Source organism: Abramis brama (assembly GCF_963993115.1).
Source record: "Abramis brama genome assembly, chromosome: 21".
In the NCBI taxonomy this organism is placed as follows: Eukaryota; Metazoa; Chordata; class Actinopteri; order Cypriniformes; family Leuciscidae; genus Abramis; species Abramis brama.
In genome coordinates, this window is record NC_139983.1 from 23340810 (window position 1) to 23361778 (window position 20969).

General features: G+C 39.5%; 1 protein-coding gene across 6 annotated transcripts in view; it reads right to left on the bottom strand.

The window, feature by feature from the left end:
• Positions 1-219: 219 nt before the first annotated feature.
• The window catches only part of esrrga (estrogen-related receptor gamma a), a 176879-nt gene continuing 156129 nt past the window's right edge, over positions 220-20969 (bottom strand). For all 6 annotated transcript variants that reach the window (XM_084096787.1, XM_084096785.1, XM_084096786.1 and 3 more), the window contains 2 exons: positions 7790-8059; positions 220-3960 (listed from right to left, as the gene is read on the bottom strand). In XM_084096787.1, coding sequence (XP_083952913.1) covers positions 3716-3960; positions 7790-8059 — 515 coding nt within the window. In that variant the 3' untranslated portion in view covers positions 220-3715. The remainder of the gene's footprint in view (positions 3961-7789; positions 8060-20969) is intronic.

Consider the following 20969-nt stretch of genomic DNA (forward strand, 5'->3'; position numbering starts at 1 on the left):
CAGTCTTCAGTGTCACATGACCCTACAGAAATCATTCTAATAGAAACATTTCCCATTATTAGCAGTGTTGAATTTCAAGAGCCTATAGGAGTATTAATGTACTGATGAACAACAGCCTCAAGTTTCGTACCCCACATAATGAAGTCTATGCATAAAAAAGTCAAAACCACAATGCGTTAAAACTGGAAACATGTTCTCACACAGTAAACACAGCCCGAGTCAAAACTGGAAGCATGTTTAATATTGCTCTACTATTATCCTGAAAGGCATAATTGGAGTTACACATCTGAACTGATCGTAGTTACAGAATCATAGGTCTCTCTTTTTGCATTGAACAATATATACAATGTAAAATAAATACATTTACACAAATGGACATATTGTTTGGAGCACACTGTAATGATGCACATCACAAAAATATACAGTTAATAGTTTTACCGATGTGGAGCACATCTAAAAACTACAGACATGATTCTCACTACAGGTTGTTTCAGCAACTGCTGGGTTGAAATATATCATTATCATATTGATCATAGAAGCTTCTCAAATGCTCTTTTATTCTTTCCCCTTCCTTTTTTTTTCTGGATCTTGTCCTTTCCCTCACTGGTTTCTGTGTTAGACTGCCAGGAAGCCTAGATGCGTTTGGCATACGCGTCGATGCATGAATAAATACAACCAACACCTAGAATATCTTCAACATTGAAAAATTGCAGTTGTTTGTACATTTGCTCATCATTAATCCTTAATTTGCAAAATAGTCCAATAGGTACAGCATTTGATCACTAATTGAATAGCATTGTACAACAACTGTACGTCGTACCGTTATATTGCTTTAAATAAGAAAATATCTCTAAAAAAAAGTCATTGTGGGTACGGATTAATTACAGTTTGATTTCAATGCTGGATAGATGAGTGGTAAAAGACAGTAAAATTGTCTTTAAATGGTTCGAGAGGTCCGTGTACCATTTCGTCCAAAATTACACAGAACGTGTAATAAAAGTATTTTGTTTTTCATTTTGTGCACTAAAAGCAACTTGGAAAAAATGCATATCTGAAAGACTGAGTGCAGATCAGGACCACTTGCTCTCGTTTTGAATGAAATCTTACAAAACTGACCAGAATTAGAAAGCTTAGCTGGTTTCATATCGCTTCATTTCCTTCGTGATCACCTCCGAGTAAAGACAACACAAAAAAAAGGAAGGAAAAAAATTGAGAGAAAACCGCACCTCATCTGCCGGGAGTTGATCACGTGAAAAAATGTAAAGTCTTCTTAACAGCAAGACCCCCCCCCCCCCCCCCCCCCCCCCCCCCTCTGATGAGTTGCCATGAGCGATAAGATCTACAGTAGTCACGTTACACTAACCTTTCCAAAGCACAATCTATTAAGAGTTTTGAATAGCTAAAGATAGATACAGTGTATTTATAGAACAAGACTGAGAAAAGCAACAAAGAAAACCATCGTTCCCCGTTCGTCTTAAAAAATGATCTGTTCTTGCAGATTTTTTTTTCGTAATTTTTATTAAGCACACAAAGTCAAAGTGATAGTTTTGAAAACCGATCTTACACCAAAACAAACAAAAATGTTTCTTCCCTTTGCAACCTTAAAGAGTCAAGATATATACCAATGGAGTTCAGCATGAAGGCCTTATGTACAGCATTTTGTTAAAAGAGAAGGAAAATCAGAAAAAGAGGGGAAAGAAAGAAAAAGAGGTACTATTTCAAAGCATATCTTTCTTTGCAACCTATGATATACAGTGTTAGTCTACAAGATCGGAGTTACAAAGATGGTCTCTTGTACATATAATGCACCTCCTTTTAAATATTCACTTATATATCAGCACAGATTATATTGATCGTTGATCGGTTGATCTAGCGTTAACTAGGAAGAGTCTTTTTTCAGAAGGTTATTTGAGAACCCATCATCTTGCTCCTGAGGATTCATACATCCAGTATTGTCTCTAATTCTACCCTGTCTCTAAAAAATGAACTAAAATTAGAAAAGAAAGAGAAGACAAACTGAAACAGAGAGACCTGCGATCTCCACGGGTAGTGCACTACATCTTTTGCGTGTGACAGAGGAAAGGGGAAAAAAACTGAGATGTTTCAGAAAAAACACAGCAGACATGAAACACCAAGAAGCTGAACTACATTTTTTTTTGTTCATTTTTCATTCTTTTTTTTTTCTTTGATCTGTTCCAATAAAATGTCTTAGGTTAGATTTTTAATCTGTTCATTTACAATATACAATGCTTAAGAATATTCAGAAAATACCCCATACTAATACTGACATATTTCTGATGAAGGCTGTGGATCGCTTGCTTTGATACTTGAGCCTCTCTGCTAAAAATGTCATTTGGAAGAAGATTACATCACGTGTATGATATCTCTGGCACTAAAAAAAAAAAACAAAAAAAAAAAAACAGGACCATCGTGAAACTAAATCTACGATGATTCTCCGTCTTCCCTAAGTGCTATTTTGCTTAAAGTTCAAATACTGCTTCAGTATGAAAGAACGCCAATAGAATTTCGAGGCTGAAGTTAATATATATGCATATATAATTGACTTGAGATAATGGTTATGGTCCTCCTGGCCACATCGTGTATGTAATGTATCATCTTATGACAAGCACAGATAGAAACGCGAAAGCTTCTGGAAATTCGGTTTCCCAAGTAAGTGTGGCACTAAGAAAAAAAAAAAAAAGCAAACAAAATTGCATACATATACACCTCCACTTTTTTTTAAACATCTATTGCTTAGAGAAGATAGCAGGTTTTCATCTTCATGGTTCGTAAATCGCGCAACACGGTGGTCGGTAGAAAAACATAACGATCTATTATTAACATTATATGAAGAAACATTGTGTTTGTTGACCATACCATATATTTACATCCTTCAGTACAGTAAAAATACACTTGAATAAAAGATAATAAAATAAAGTCAATAAATAAATGAGTCTGTTCCTTGACCACTGCGATTCATCTTTGCTCAGTATTGCATGAGAGACTAAAGCTTCGGCTATTCCCTGAAAAGATTGAAATGAAATCATTAAAAGAGGCTAGACGTGTTTGGAAGACTTGAAAGAAAAGGACAAGGGAGTGACACACACACATGATCAATCCGCATGGCTACATAATGGTGAGGAGCAGCTTCTTCAAAATCTCCGTTTGGCTATCGCGTTGTTAAACTGCTCCGAGGACCTCTAATGTAATACTGCATATAGTCACTACTCTTATGGTAAAGAGGGTCGAATCCTTCAGCAACATGGAAGCTGGACGGTACAGTTTGGGGAAAGTTTCTCTTGCTGGTGTCCATTGGGTGGACCTCCTTCCTTTGGCAGGGCTCCAGTAATTCTCTTTTGAAAATCAACAAAATGTTTCAAAAGCACAAAAAAACTCAGCATCAGATTTTCGAGAAGAACAAGTCAACGGCTGGTTTCAAGTCCCACTGCTGAATAATGAGAGCAGTCATTTTTTTCTCCACTTCATATTTTTCTCAATAATCACATTTTAAATCATTCTTATATTTACGTATCATTGTCAGTAATTAGAAGTACCATTACGGTTATGTTTTTAGTTATTATTTGATAAAGTTTATAGACAAAGGTTTCACGAACAGCGGCAGAGAGTTAGTCAGTGTCTGCCCGGTGAAGGGGCGGAGTCAGTGACGTACCCCCTCCAGCTCTCTGCGGGTATAACGCGGGCCGGGGGTGCGGAGTTAGACCTTGGCCTCCAGCAGCTCCAGAAACAGTTTGTGCATGGGCACTTTGCCGTCCTGTTTGATGCTGTAGAAGTGCTGCACTGCCTTGGTGGAGGTTTGCCGGAGCAGCGGTAGGGTCATGAGCAGCTTGCCGGCCCGGCGCGGGTCCTCCGCATGCTGGCCCGCCTCGTAGTCCTGCAGGGCCTCGTGCAACACGTCCTGGAGCTTCTGCACAGCTTCCACGTCCTCTATATGCATGGAATCTGGAAAAAAACAATTATTCAGCGGACAATGATGAGTTGCTTTAGAAATAACTTCAGGGAAACACAAATTCAGGTTTCGCATTTTCCTCCAGACCAAATAAAACAATGAATCACACATCATTTGATTTTTTTTTACTATGACATGACCAAAAGGGAAAAAAGTCATACGTTTTGCAACTACTAACGTTTTAGCAATATGTAAAGGTATAAAACATGTTAGTGTCTAGTGGTACAGTTTTCATAATAGATTACAGTTTTCAATATATATATATATATATATATATATATATATTGTGTGGAAGTTGAATTCAAAATCCACTTGGCTCAAAAATCAAAGCAGGCCCCCTTTAGTTTAAACAGGCATGACACTCCCGGTTGCTGGTCCTGTACGGGACTTTTCTTTTCTTTCTTTCTTTCTTTTTTTAAATCCATTTCAGGCCGACGGAAACCTGAGGATGAAGTCCTGGCAAAAGGAAAGGGATTAAAAGAATGTGACTCATGGTTTTTTGCCAGCCCTAAGCTCATTCTCCAGTGATTAAAGACACACTTGAGTGTTAAACGCATGAGACTGTCCTCGGCACGTGTTTACAAGCCTCTCTATGGGACTGATGAATGGCACGGGCGACAGAAACAGTGTTTGGAGGAGAGCTGATATGGCACTTGTCTAAGCGAGAGAAACAGAGGCTCGAGTCAGGAAACAATACCTCAGCCTGACTGGCATTGTCTGCCAGAAATGTCAAACAGGCTGCATTTGCATTTGCACTCGTTAGTACAGCATTCACGCCCGTTCACCGCGACAGACGTGCCTCTGAGAACGCAATTAGTCTCAGGCAGCTACTATCTTTGCTGTGTTGTGCTCCAGTGGATAATATAGTTGCACTTTTCCAGCTAATCCAAGCATTGGATGCTACTATGCAGTGCTCTGATGGTTTTATCACATCACAATGGTAAAGAAAGTGCTTTGTCTGACTTGCTCTTTATAGACTGACTCCACCAACAGTATTGACTCGGTTTTCTACTGTGGCGTGTCAATCCCATCCCGTTCCCTCCGGATAAAATGTCCAAATGCACGCTGGCTTTTGGCAAAGATGTCACAATCAATGCATTGCCTCGAATCAATTGATACATACACGTTAAATAATAATTGTATGGTCAAGTATTGATAAAAGTGAGACCCTGTGAGGTTCCTCTATTAGTAGAGAGCACCATCTGTCCTTTGGGCTGGCCAGCGGGACAAACGTCAGCCTGCTTCAGGCTGCGATTCGATATCCTAACCCTTCAGTGTCTGGAGCCCATCTAGAATTCAGACAGCTAGGTCTCATCCATCAGTCACATGGGCTTTGGCCATCTGAAAAGTGACCTGTGATCCGACAGAAATCCCTGGCAAGAAAGTGCTTACCTGCACCTTTCCACACAAGCTGCCCTATCAATCTCACCATCACTGCTAGAGGCGGCGGAAAACGCCGTGTGTTTAGTGTGTTTGCAGTATTTGTGCCTTAAAATTTACTATCAAAAGACACTTCGCTAGACTCAAATTTGTTAGGATTTCCTAGAATGACACAGGAATTGTGTCAGTAAATGGCTGAATTGGTTGAAGATATAAGAGGTCATGGACTGCTTTACTGATCCATTTACTTACATTTTTATCACACGTGTCTTCTAAAAAGAAACATGCACCATAATGAGATAAACTGCCAAAAAATGTCACTCTGACATCGATTGCTTAAGCAATACTGAGTCTATTGAAAGACTGTGAAATACATTGGATCTGAGTGGAAATACCCAGCACCTCAGGGCTTTAGAAAATGGTGGAGTGTATCATTTTTTTTAGCAGCTGTCTGAAACACTCTGCTCTCCACCAAAAAAAGAAGTGACAAAATGGTTCACCTTTGAAATCGGACATGATGCATGTCTCTCCTGAGAGAAGAGTGCAGAGAAAAGCCGCAGAGAGAAAGTCTCAATAAATACAGAGAATGACACCCGAGAACGAGAGGAAAAAAACAGATCCAGGACTAGCGATTAGCCTAAGCATCAGGCTACAGGAAGTCTCATTGTTGTATGCCTCAGATAAAAAAAAAAAGGTGTAAATGTGGACGGAAGACGACATCAGTTTGAATAAATCTACCACTCATCGATCACTTTTACCTGTTTTTGGCAGGTTGACACACACGTCAACAAAGCGAGATGAACTGCTAATCGTCTAATCAATTAAAAATGAATTTCTCAAAAGAGTCACGTGCTCTCTCGCTCTCTCAGGGGTGCACTTTAGGCAGAACGGCCCCCGGTGTCTGCAGGCCGGGGCCAAACTCGCGAGCCGTCACCCGCAAGCGAGCAAGAGCAATCTGCTTTTTCATTTTTCAGCATGGCCAGGCCCAGCCGGAGATTGATCGTCACATATGGCCCCAGAAAACAAACTGTCAATACCTTGAGCGCTGGAGAATTTGAACAAATAGCCGCCCTCCCATTCAAGCTGCTCATTGCGTCCCATTTAACAGATTTTATTGACAGTTTCCTTCTTGTAATTAAAGGGAAAACTACTGGCCAGCAACCAAGATAAAGTTCAAAGATGGGGTCAACACAAAGGGAGCCAGAGGGCCATGGCGTGACTGTCGATGGCGGACAACATCAGAGCCTGTTATTGACATGCAGGTGCATAGTGATGGGCTCCTTACTTAAGAGGCATCTGAGCAGAGACTTATGCTAATTTGGAGAGGGGCCGCAGCCGTGCTTTTGAAGGATTTCAAACGGGGCGGGGAGGGGTGGGAACACTGTTTAGTGTGGTGTTGTGTGTGCGAGTGAACTGAAGAAGAGAAAACATGAGAGAAAGAAAGACCGAGATATTAAGATATCTCTTGAACTGTACCTGAACAACTCTACTGCTACATCTGTCTTTAACATTCCAAAACAGTGAGTTTAACTCTTTCTACGCTGATAAAATATCAACAGCCAATCCTATTAAGAGGATGAAAAAATAAACTGATGACAGGAAATTCAAGAGGCCTCGAGTGCAATTCTAAGCTAAAAGCTAAGCTAAAGTTAAACACAACATCTCGTTTCATTTGCAATAGGATTGCTGTGAATTATTTTGTTTAAGAATTTTGTTTAGGAAACAAAGAGACACTTTGAACAATGTAAATTAAAATAGAATGCAGACTTTAATCAGATCAGACACCATATTTAAGTTTAAGTTTGATGTAAATAAAATCAAACAAAGTAATTACAGCTAGAAGTGGGTTAATGACATGTAATAGTGTCCATGATAAATAGTAAAAAATTACTCTTTATTAATGTTGGTTTCATATGTTTTTGAAAAACTTTTTGTCATTTGTAAAAAATGTAATGACTCATTGTCATGTATGATTGTAATAATGAATCATTGTATAAATTGCATTTATGATTTTTTTTTGAATACCTTCATGGTTGCACTTTATTTTAAAGTATGTGTACGTGCGTGTACTTACAGTGTACTTACCTAAGAAAGTACTGTGTAATATAAGGTAACTACATGGGTTAAGGTTAGGTTTAGGGGTAGGTTCAGGGTTAGTACCTACTTATTACCCAGTTATTGTAATCACGATAATAAGTACATAGTATGTACATGGGGTAAATATGTATTATCATATAATACGTAAAATAAATTGCTCCCATATTCATAAATCCTGACAAATATTGAGTGTCATGCCATTGACCCAATTTTAAAACATTTTTTTTCCCAGAATTTTTTGTCCATTGGAAATCTGTTGAAATAAATTATTTTGTTTGTCTGAACGTTTTATAACCAAATGTGGCGCCTGCTCTGACTGAAATCTATAACATCTGCTCATTTTACCTGAGTTAGCCAGGGCTATAGCTTTAAGAGTGACGAACTCCTCCTTCTCCAGCTTCATGCTCTTGTATTTCTTCACCAGCTGAAGAATGGCGTTATTCAGGTCGAGCAGGCCGGCCAGCTTGGACTGATCCTCATCCATGATGTAGTCTTCAGCGTAGACCAGCTTGTCCTCAAAAGACAGAGAGCGGTAGACTACACGCAGGATCAGGATCTCCATCCATGCGCTCTGCAGAAGACTCATCTGGTCCGCCAGCGAGAGTGTGGAAAACCCTGAGAAAAGCGAGAGAAAGAGCTTTGTTCAACTCAACGATGAACGCTCAGCTTCAAATCAACATTCAACGCGGTATACGATATTAAAGCTCAGTTCATTGTCAGAAGTTTCTGGTTGTGTTGGTGGGAAGCATTGACATTCTAGAGGTGTATTACAGAGGAAAACTCCGGTGGGAATGAGCTGAGGCACCTAGCACGAGCCTTGGCTCTCATCTCCTGCTGCGCTGCAGGCCAGGGGGCATCCTGAGGGAGGGCACTCCTTATCTCCCCCAACATGCAGCATGGATCAATTCTTCCCATCACACCAACTGAAAGACTAATTGCTTGCCTGAAACTCCTTCTCCTTCCTCCTCCCCCTACTCTGCACACACTTTTTTTCAGTTTTCACGTCTTTTTGCTAGAAGTGAAGGAAGTCGTGGAGTTCATGTTCATGAATGCCATTTGAAACTGACGATCACATGGCTTTTGTCTGTGCATGAGACAAGGAGTTTAACTCTCATGTTCATTTTGGGGTCTGAGAAACATACTTAATATTGAGGTACCAGGTGATTCCTAAAGATGTTTCTTAATACTATTATGCCTCAACTATAAGAAGATAAATAAATGCAATGACTTTCATATGCTAAGATTTTCTGATTGATGCACACACTATTCAGGGACCTCAAATTGAGTGTTAAAGTTTCAATAATTTCTGTCAACTGAAATTTGACTGGGTCAGATGAATGTTTTAAGTGAAGGGAAATAAGAGGTTAATTTCAAAATCCCACAAACTATTATTGAAATAATCATAATAACATACTTATTATTATGTCAATAGAACACAATAGAATAAAGTAAAATAAAGTAAAGTAAAAAACTATAATAAAGGATGAAAAAAGTGCAAGTACTCTTTTCGAAACCAAGGCAGACAAAAAGCAGCTTGTAACGGGCAAGTAATCTTAATAAACTGCATAAGTGCTTGAGAGCCATCCTTCAGCTCTGAAGGAGAGGGACAGGCAAAACAGCACCTGTTGGAGTTGGACCTTTTCGTCTCATCTCACTCGCTCTGCTCTTCCAAGAACAGATGAAGCGTCTCTTTTTGCGACAGCAAGGGGGCTAATCTGGGTGGCGGGGGAACGGGAGGAAAGAGATGCTCACCAACATCTGTTGTGGAGAGATGCCTTCAGAGAAAGCAGGCAATTTCGCTCATTTTTTTTTCTTCTTCTCTTTTTTGAAATCTCTTTCTGTGAGTTAATCGCTAATGGCATGGAGCTCATTAGGTATAGGTTTCAGGCTATTGTTTATACCAACTGCTAATTTATTATCCCAAACTGTTAACATCTCTGATCTCATTAGAGGCAGTCTAAGAGCTGGTGAGCAGTTGGTGCCTCCCCTGGCCTGCTGGTGCTAGTGTGCTCAATGCCAGTTGGCAGGGCCATCTTCTACTACTTAATAAAATCATCAAAAGGGATTAAGCCAAGAATTTCTTAAGGGGGTCTAATGCAAGACTGCTGCATTCTTATGAAGACATTGGCCTCAATGAAAGGTGGCATCGGCTAAAAATAAGATCACACTCTCTCGGCCTCCTTAGAGGCACATGCAAGATTGCTGATCATTTGGAAAAAAAATCCACTGACATAAATCAGACTCAAACTGCAACGCTCATTATAAATAAAAACAATAAATCATAAGCGTAAATTATATTGTATTGATTAATTGATTGGATATATAAAAACATTTCATGTTTAATATTTTCTCCATTACGAGATTCATTTCAAAAATACATAAACGCTGTGGCGCTGTCGCTCTGACCAGTCTGACACATCAACACTAGCTTAGCCAATGGTGTAAGTTTAGGGTCTGTTTGCCCGACCAATGGAAGACATGAATATCAAAGATTTGTTTGCACGATTGGTGACACCACTAGAACAGAAACATTTAAAAGGGTTATCATTGGTAGAGTTGATCATGAAAAGAAACAAATCGTACAGGAGTCAAATGAATTATGGAAGATTGAAGGCACTATTTATCAAGACAGAACGAGAGATGCAGAGGGACAAAGAGAATGAGAGTACGAGGGACAAACAGAGAGACAAAATAAAGGCAGGGGCGGGTGAGGAGGGGGTTGTGGAGTGGCAGATGGACGGAGCCCATCGCCTTGAGCTCCCCCTGTGCCACTCCCAGCCCTCCCTCTCAGCCACTGCTGTTAGTAAATAATTAGATTTACACATTCCCCAATCTCCACACATCTTTCCGCAGAATAATTAAAAGCTGGATGATTAGTTTATTGAGTGGAAGGAAGAACTTTTTTTCCCTCTTTATTGAGGTCCATCAATGATTTTATCAGGGGCTCGTGCTTTTACGGTTGTCATGCCAGTGCAGGCATCCAATTTTTCTTATCTCCCTGATTAATACAAATGCTGTTTCAGGACGCATTAATTAACAGATACAAATCTACGTTCTCATGGCCGGATCGATAGAGAGAAGAAAAGAGCCATCAATGTGAATTTACTGCTGATGATGGAAAAGGTTCTCTATTGACATTTACGCGAGGGCAAACTTTAAAGATGCATTTTTTCCCCTTCTTTTCATCTGTTATTTCATTTCACAAAAGAGCTCAGTGGCGACTGTGATTACGGTTCACCTTTGGATGCTTTGCTGCGTGAGAAAGGATCCAAAGAGCCGAATTAAAGCGCGTCACTGTCATTTCAGCTGTGGTAAATGTGTACAACTCTTTTCCCAAAGGACTTCCTGTAACAAGAGGAAGTTTATTGACTCAGTGCAGGCATGACACTAGACAAGGCATGACTGTCTACACACACACACACACACACACACATACATACATACATAGACATATACACACAGACAAACACATATATATATATATATATACATATATATATATATATATATATATATATATATATATATATATATATGAAAAAAATGTTTAATTTTTAAACATATATTCTGATATTTAATAATTTGCCTCGTTTCTTCTGTGCTGGAAAAAGCAAGCCATGTAACTCTGGATAACAGTCTCTTTTATTTGGCAGACACAAAGCAGACTGCCCCATCCTGATGACACACAGGCATTATCTGATCCAGCGTTCAATCTCCAGTAAGGTCCTCTCAATTTAACTCTCTTAGCCCGGAGACCAGCTTCAGAGCTCAGACTCCCTCTCTCTCCAACAGGACTGAAGGGGCTTTGCCACTGGCACAATCTCTCTTCTTCTCTCTATCTCTCTCTTTTCTCTCTCAGTAAACTGATGCACTTTGTGCTAGATGGGGAGGAAAGGCTAAGTATGTGGATCTGTGAAGGTTACACCAGTAGAAGGTATCTGATGGCTGAGGCCTTGTGAAACCTGCAGTGGCTTTTCAGAAGAAATAAGCATTGGAGCAGCGTGTAGCACAGGCTGACAGAAAGAGGCTGCGGTGCAGCCATGCGAAGTTAACCCCTGCCGGGCAGGACTGCTCACCACCAGGCCTCACAGCAACCACCGGCCGTCCGTCTGCCAAATCTTTTCTGACTGCACGTTTACACACTGAGAGAGCCCGCTGAGACAAACACACACACATACGCAGTCGTTCCTTCTCCTCGTCTTCCTCAAGGCAGCCTTCACCTCAGCAACGCTGTTTAGCCATCATATAAACACACGTGCGCTCAGCTCCTCCGTCTCACTTTAAGCAACACCCCTGCTTATTTTCTCATGGTTTCAGGGTAAATGAACACGCTTGAGCAATGAGAATCAGTTCTATTCTGCGTGCAGACTGCACTGGATGTTTATTTGACGTATCCTGGTTCCCTCCTGAGCTCCTGTGTGAATATACACTCTATTTGCTTTCACACTTTGTCAAGACGATGATGACACAGTGACTAATCTACTTGTAAAAATAGTGCTGGGGAGAGCGAAGGTGAGACTTAGTAATATTAGTAGTCTAAGTTGTCATATCGCCTTAAGAGATAAAACAACAACAAACTTACAATCTATAGTAGACGTATTAACATCTTACAATTCTTCTCACAATATCTGGAAAACAGCACAATTGTTGCTTTTATACTGCAGTTCAGTAATAAACAATAAGTTAATATTGATAAACTTACATTTCATACAGTATTACCAGTTACATTATGTAGTTTTGTTCCACCAACGGAAAAAGTTCCAAATTAATCCACAGCAGAACCAGATCAACACATAATAGTGAGCTTTGTTTCTTTCCTGAATCAATCAGTGTTTCTGAATGAATCGTTTGAGAAAATGATTCCATGACTCGCTCATAAAGACTTGTTTCGTTCCTGAATGAATCAGTGCTTTTGAACAAATCGACTGAATGAATGATTCAATGACTCACTCATTCAAAAGACATTTTGCCAACTACTGGCATACAGTATTCATGATGATATATATAACATGAAACTGGTTATTTTCTTCTTTATTATTTAATTTGATAATATTTGTAACCACCTCCCCCTCCCATTTCTTTTCACCTCTGTACTATTGTGTATTTGAGTCACTAAAACAGATCCTTTGTAGCATCAATCTCCAAACAAGCCATGAAAAGGATGTTTCCTTGGAATACATTCAGCTGATTGGTGATTACTCTAAGCTTACAGATAAGCCTGTGGTGAGGCTAATGATGCCAAAGTCCATGGTGAGACAGGAACAACCACCATGCCAGTCTCTGTCTGTCCATTTACTGCCCCAGTGAGGCGCTCAGACGCTACTCCCTCACCAGCTAAACCAGCTTTCTGTAAAACTCCTGCACCAGAAGACATGGCAAATATTAGCCCACAGAAGTCTTGCACAAATCAAAAACAACATGAAAAGGCAAACAAGAGTGTTCTGTGTGTGTGTAAACAGTCGGGTCTTTAGTCTCCCTTCCAACCTCAGCAAGGAGGGGGGACACAGGGGAAGTGATGACAGGAGCCGCATACACACAAACCGCCGCAGCGCTCCTCTTTGCTTTTATCACCGGCCTCCTTTCATCTCCACAAAACAACACCAGTCAGAGAGAGAAAGAGGGAAAAATCACACTTTTTAGGAAGGAAAACACATTAACACCACCATAGCTGTCCACATGCATTTAGCGGCTAAGCAAATATTCACCTGTCAGTATGAGGCATGCTGCCGTACAGCGTTTACCATGATCACATGTGCACTGCTACAGTGTTAAACAGCTGCTGGCTTCTGCTCTACCATTCAATAGAGTTAAACAGAATTGAGTGATTTTCCCTCAGGCTTTTCTTTGTGGAAAAATGGAATGGTATTTTTTGGCTCTTATTATTTTGTTTCTGTTTTGAGACGAATTTTTGAAATCGACAACAATCAGCGGAAGGCTAATTCTGCAGGAGGGTGAAGCAATGGGGTCAAACGTTATCAACTGTCATTAGACTACTGAAACTAACAAACAAAATTGACTATTTATTGTCTTTATACATGTATTGTGCTCAATTAATTGGTACATATTAGTCTAAAAAAAAATCTTTCAGTAAAATGCACAACTAGCTTCAACCATCTGACTCCATTTTGGTATATAATACAACTTTTTACATTCCAATCAATTCCCAACTGATAAAATCAATTTCTGTCCTATATGTCTTGTTGTTGAATATCCTGTTTCACTTGAAAATGTGTCAGATGAAAGCAAAATCAGTTGCCCACTGGTTAACTGAATTGCATTAAAAAAGTGCAATACTCCATAAAAATTACATTTTTCTTCCTGCATATTATTAGGACACAACTAATAACACAAATAATTTGCTGTTGTCTTGCAGGATTTGCTCCACCCAAAGCAGAGAAGATGCTGCATCGTCACGTTGGCACGGCTTCTTGATTCTAATGCACCTAATTAGCAATCGGCAGACTCTTAATTGCATACATTAAGGCCGATTGGTGGTGGAGATTAATTCTAAATATACCCAGACAGCTGGTTAAGATAGCATGGATTACAGTTCGGACTGTACTTTTCCACTTAATTGCATATGGAAACGAGACAGCAACAAGCCCATGTGCCCTGGTGGCGGCCACGGAGAAGGGCGGCAGCTCCCCGGACTGTAATAAAGCCTCCATTGCAGAGGCTCCACAGATGGAGTGACATTAACCACAGCGCCGAAAAGCCATTTCCAACAATGAAATATCAATATTTACATTTTAATTACACCTTTTCTCTATTTCTCCCCGGAGTCTCTTAAGGTTGGTGAATGTAAAGGTGTCTCTTAAGGATGGAGGGTGGAGGTTGATATTATTAAGCTCAGGATTGACTTGGATTTGGATTTCTGTTTTCAGAAAAGTTATGTTGAACTAATGAGATTAATAATGTGGCAAAAAGACAAAATAAACATGTCTCCTCTTTCCTCTTTCACTTGGGGTTCGGTACGGTTCATCCCTGTACTTCCTGGTTTTCGTGTGTTTGCGGGAATGACAGCAGTTTTGTCCAATTCCTATTAGGGGGTATTAGTGTAGTTTACACAGAGCTCTAGAGCTCTCCGCCTCACTCCTGCGCCAGTTGGATGCCTTTGATGTGCGACTCCCCTACGGGGGTCGAAGCGGCTCCCGCTGGCAAGGTCCGTCGAACGCAACTGCCGTCGTTCTATCAGGCACAAAAGGATGTGTTAGTAAAGGCCACGGGATGCACCAGGCAAGGGCTTAAGTCTGAGCCTCAGACGCCCCCTTAGTTTGCCACGGCATATAGTCAGGAGCGTGAGAGCGTGTGTGTGCGCATATGGGAGGGGTGTGGGGCAAATACTTATACGGATTCATTTGTTTTCCCATGCTGATCGATAAAGCCCCTTACGAGGCTGTATTGACAAACCCTATCTCATCTGGACGTTGTGGAAAAAAAAAATAACACAAGAAAAAAATCTTTGATGATACATTCTTCTCCAAAACATGGAATAACTGCGATTACCGCAGCATTTTATTTATATGCTTATCATTGGAGATTAAATTTGGGGGAAAATCATCCAGATCTTTCCGATAGAGGCCTGACTGCATGGATTAATTTCATACTGGAGGATTAGCGTCTCTCTCAAACATGATCCGGCCAGACAAACAGAAGCAGAGGAATGTCCCGCATTTTCACAAACACTCCGGCGTCAACGACGCACGCAGACGCTTAAAGCGCGCCTTAATGCTTCCGAGACAAGACATTACCCCATTCCACGGCAATGAGCACCTTTTAATTTCTGCAAAAGCCACGGCTGAAAATCTTAATTAATTGTTCCATACTGCTTCAGGGTCATTATGCAATGTAATAAAGGCCGTGTAATTATGAAATTTTACAGCCATTACTGAGGCTGATAGCTCGTATTTCATCATCAGGCGGGCCGATGGCTTTCCGGGCGCACGGCTCCAAGTGATGGACTGCACACAGATCTATCAGGCCCAAACAATAAGCTGGCCCGGCTGGCGTAATAGCTACCCACAGATGAAGCAACAGATAAAGATAAACTATAAATCCGCAGCACAAACCCAAATGTTGTTTAGCATCCGGCGCGAGCGACCGTCAAAGCTGTGTTTTGATTACGCAATTGGAAATAAGGCAGCGATGCGTGTGAAGGAAGTAGTCGGGTGTTGGGAATTTGTAAAGGTGTGAGTAAACAGTGAGACAATGAGGTAGGATGGCCATTTATGCACTTAAAGGAATAGTTCACCCACTAAAAAATGGTTCAGTATTATTTATTTTTTTGTCCATACACTGAAAGTTCATGTTTTGGACCCCATTGACTTTCACTGTATGGACAAAAAATGTATATGTTTCTCAAAAGAAAAAGTCATAAAAATTTGGAACTGGGTGAACTGTCCCTTTAACACACACACACAAATAAATTAAAATATAATAAGGGACGTGAGAGAACCTGCACTGTGACATATAGCTATTTCAGAACAGAGAGAATAATATAACAGAGTAATGCATGAAAGCATCGATCATGATAAACACAAGGGCTTATTTGAGGAGGGCCGCATTTTATGTGAAAAATATGCAGGGAGGAAAAAATGAGGCAAAAAGGAATATGCTGATGCCAGTTTTGCAAGACACAATGGCTCTTCGGCCTTAGAAGTACAGAAGAGGTTCTGTGGAGGGAAACTCTCTATACCTGAGGGACTGCAACAAAAGAGACAGAGAGGGAAATTCAGAAGAGGAAAAAAAGGAAGGGAGAACATTTTGGACACACTGAAGGTAGCAGACATTTAAATGTGAATTTACATTCAAATATGAAATATGGTGATGAGGTGGAGGACACTTAGATGTTGAGACGTCCATGTGTGAGAGAGAGAGTACTGTATTTGAACCAGTATTGCTTTTCAATCTCTTTGAATATGGACTGGCTAGAAACTCATTCAGGATCTGCACATGGGTCAATGATAAATAAGTGTCCACAATAAAAAAAAAGGAAATAAAAAATATATATAAAAAATACATAAAATGTTAAACAATCAAACAAATATCAAACTAAAAGATTCAAATCTTGTATTTTAGATTGTTTCCTTTCAAAATTATTAATATATTATTAATATATTATATACATAAATAATAAAAAAATACAATACTTTCAATTTAAGAATATCTTTTTTTTTTTTTTATAATATTGAAGATGAAAATCATAAAAGAGGTCTAAATGTTAAACTTTACACGTAGTTACATTGTACTTAAGTACTGAGTAACATGAATTACCTTTACTTATTATAAAGTTACGGTTAGGTTTAGGATTAGTTGCTTAATTTACTGTTTTACTATAGTATGTATGTAGTATCTAGTAAAATAGAAAATTGTAACCAAAAAAAAGTGTCAGTCATTGACTCAATTCTACTCTGAGGTTCCTTCCAAATTTTCTGTAAATCTGCACCTGTGAAGCAATGCTGATGTGTTCTGCATTTTTCACTATGTGAAGAGGACACTTTCTCTGTTAAAAACATGGCCAATCACATTACTCATAAGCAACACACTGGGCATGACCATATACGGGCCGTGTCGCCTTGCCACCGCATCGATAATAATTTACATCATGATTAGGCTCTCATACAGGACCGAGGCAATATGTTGCACATCTTCGAGAGCCGCTTGTTTAACTCACAGTCTTGTTTGGACGGGTACACACACACACACGAGGTTATAATTCGTCAGAGTCGGCCGACAGCTCAAATCCAATCCCATTTTCCTTCCTGCTTACTCTCTGATGGAGATGATGCACCCCTGAACTGATACTTTGGGGTGGGGTTTCAGGGGAGGGCCATTTTGAGCCTGCCTGTGAACTTTGCATGAACTGCTAGGAAAAAAAAATAAAAAAAATAATCATAATATGATGACAGGCCTGTTCTACCTCCCAGCAAATTTGCTATTGAAGATGAGGGGACTGAAATAGAGTTTGGTTTGTATAATTACGTCCATCTATCTTTATATTCCACTAGCATATCACAAATTGAAAATACTAAAAATTGACTGTTCATTCTGATGGTTAATGATTGGCGTAGACACAGCAATGATTTATTGGTTACTTACTGATGTGACACATTTGCATCTTATTAGATGGAGATTACTAGGAGGCCCTTTCAGATTGCAGGACGCAGCCCTTCACAAACCGCCTGATGGATTGATTTGATTTGCAAATGTAATCAAACTAATAAGAGGGAAAAATGAGCAATAATGCCTTGTTTTTTCAACGGGCAATCACACAGGGCCGCCCCCCGCTGGTTGTGGGGTAGACACAGGGCCTGATGGGTTGGTAAGAATGCAGCGCTGGTGACAGGCCAGAAGGTTACTGTCACACCTAGTCAGCTCTCTTACGGCCTTTATAAAAGCAAATGTGTCCTTTATAAAGGCCAACATGCGAGGGGACAGATAAACACACGCATAATGCAGAGCTTTGTCATGTGAAAACAAATCTGAGTGTGAGTGCAAAGCATGATGCAAATCGGACTTCTGTCAGTTGCATTTCCAACAGGCGTGTTTACATGTGAGGTGTGGTGTAGGCTGGGGATTGTGTGTGATGGACACTCACTCCATAATCTGTGATGCATAGTCTATTAGCTAAAAAAGAGAACATCTATATTAATTTCAAGAAGAAAATCAATGCTTAAATATGGTGAGCAATAATCACTTGAAGACATCCATCATGTGTTACTAACATAATCAATTCCTGCTGAATTTGAAATATGTAATATAAAACACACACACACCACAATTATAACATTGTTGCCTTCGTTATGGTCACTATGACTCACAATAAGGACAATTTGCTTAAAGATTCTTCAAAATTCCTGCTTTTGTTAAGAAACAACAACAACAACATCATACAGGTTTGAATAAATAACAGAAATTTCCATTTTGCATAAACTATCCCTAGGCCTAGTCCTAAGCTATAAAATTACCAAAGTAAATGATTTATAAATATCTTTTCACAAACACTGTCTTCAGAATAATGAGACTTTAGATAATTAATATCCTCAAATATAGGTTAAGAAGACAGAGACACACACTAAGAAAATGGAGTGAGAGGATCAGTGTAGAGAAAAAGAAGCACATAGTCCACATATCGACATGCACAAAAAGGACAAATCTGTGTGTAATGGGGTAAAAGTAGAGTCGGGCATCATTCAGACACCTGAGTCAATAATGTCACAGACTGTAGGCAGCACATCAGTATGAAGATGTGGAACTCATCCAGTATTCTGTGCTGTGGTTATTTATGAGCTGACACGGCCTTCCCCTGAACAAAATCTCACAAACACAACCTTGAGAAGATAACTGCTCATTTCATCACCAACTACTACCCTGTTTTGTCTATAATGACCAATTTACAGATTTATATCACTTCAAAGTAATAACGAGAAATGCAATTGAAGAGAACTTATGTGATCATGACCTTTGAACTATGTTAACACACCAATAAAAAAAGCACATCTCTCTGACACACATTTCTCCAATCTTTGCTCTGTCTGTAGAGCCCTTTTCTCTGAGTGTCAGACTTAATTTAGTGTGTCTCACTTTGCTGAATGTATCAGGAGTGAAACCCCTGCTAAAAGTGAAAATTTGATTTGCTAAAAGGAGCTTAGGGCATCTATTAATCAATATTTGCAGTGTGTCAGGCTGAGGGTGGTGACAGACAAGGCCTCATTTAGAGATTGGTTGGAGTGGGAATATCAGGTGGGGGTGGGGGTGTCACGAATGGGTTTTCTCCTCTCATCCAGGGCAGAGAAGTGGAGGAGGGTCCCAAAAATCACATCTGGGACTGCACTGGCAGGCACGCCAGCATCAGTGAGGAGAAATGAGAGGGCTTACTCCAGTTTGCAGATAATTATGTTTACATATGATTAGCTCTTCCTCCAGTGGGTTCACAGAGCTAATGAGACAAAACTAGCAAGCACATTCAGTCAAAATGAGACTGGAGTGAGAAAGAGGGAGGGACTACACCAAGAAAAAAGGCGAATGGAGCCGTGACTGTGTTTTCATGAGTAGAACTTGTGAGCCAGCAGTATGAATTGAATATGATGAGATAAGCAGACCATGTACTGTGAAATTATGTCAAATAAACACGTCTTTACACTTTCACTTTCTATTACATCATCACTGGTTGCTCTGAAAGAAAGACAGAGCATGACCAGTGTAGTCTGATTCATGAACAAATTACTCTTATGAGTCAGGTCGTTTAACTCTTTCCCTGCCAGCGTTTTTTTTTTTTTTTTTTTAAGTTGCCAGCCACCGCTAGAATTTTTTATCATTTTCATAAAACTTTCAAGGCCCCCAGAATATTTTGTTAAATGAATATATATATGCAATAAATCAAAAGAAAGAACAGATCCTCTGCTTAAAAAAAAAAAACAACAAAAAATGTTTTATTCTGACTTAATGGAGTCTTTTTTTATAAACACTTGAATGTGGGTAAGTTTCATTAAAAAAGCAACATTTTGAGCTAAAAGCTGAGAAAATCGCGTTTTTGTCAAACACTATGTCTAGATGGGATTCAGAACGATGATCAAAACATAGATGGCGTATCGAGTCCATCAACACCACCAAAGCTTGCACAGTCCTATACCTCATCCTGGGTCAACATTTCATTTTCAACATTTATATGCCGTTTAATGTTGATGATTGCGTTATTTTACATATGCATACATATGATATCGCTTGTTTCGCTCGGTTATTCATCCCACAATGTGTACTTAAATAGACATTTATAATAATAATAAAAAAAAGTTCAGTTCATTTAAATGAAAAGCATTAAGCTATAAAATTAAATATTTAAAATATTAATAATGATAATAAATGTACATATTAAAACTATATAATATAATATTTAAATATAGTCTGTATACTGTATATTAAATGTTTGTATACATATAAATACTACTTTTATTTTGGTAATATATTTTATTGTTACTATCTATATTATTTATTTTAATGTTTTATTGTGTTATTATTATTATATATATAGTTATATACACACTCACATAGGAAACACTGGTGTGAAATGTGCATTATTTCAGCACTGTATTACAACGCCAAGAGTGATTGTAAGACCTCTATCTCCAGTGTGTTTTTCCATCCTGAAGATTAGAGGCTGGGAAAGGGTTCATGGAGAAAGCAAACCTGTGCTTTAGATAAATCCCTTGCTCAGCTCCTGATTAAGACATCTCACCGTCCACCCAGTGCCAGAGACAGAATGAAATAAATAAAGCTTTAAAAACCCCACACATGTTGCGTTCATGGCTGCAGCCTTGGGGCAGTTTTGCACGTTTTGCCAGGGTAACTTTAATTGCTATTGTTCGTATCCAGAACAGGCCACTAAGCCCCGTATACACAGGTCAACCAATAATGATGACACCTCAATCACGTCTGCAGATTGCACTGAGTAAGCACCTCCTGTTTTTTCCCCTAACGAGGTTTCCGTGCGAATATGCTAATCCCACGGCACGTCTGTCCGGCAAGC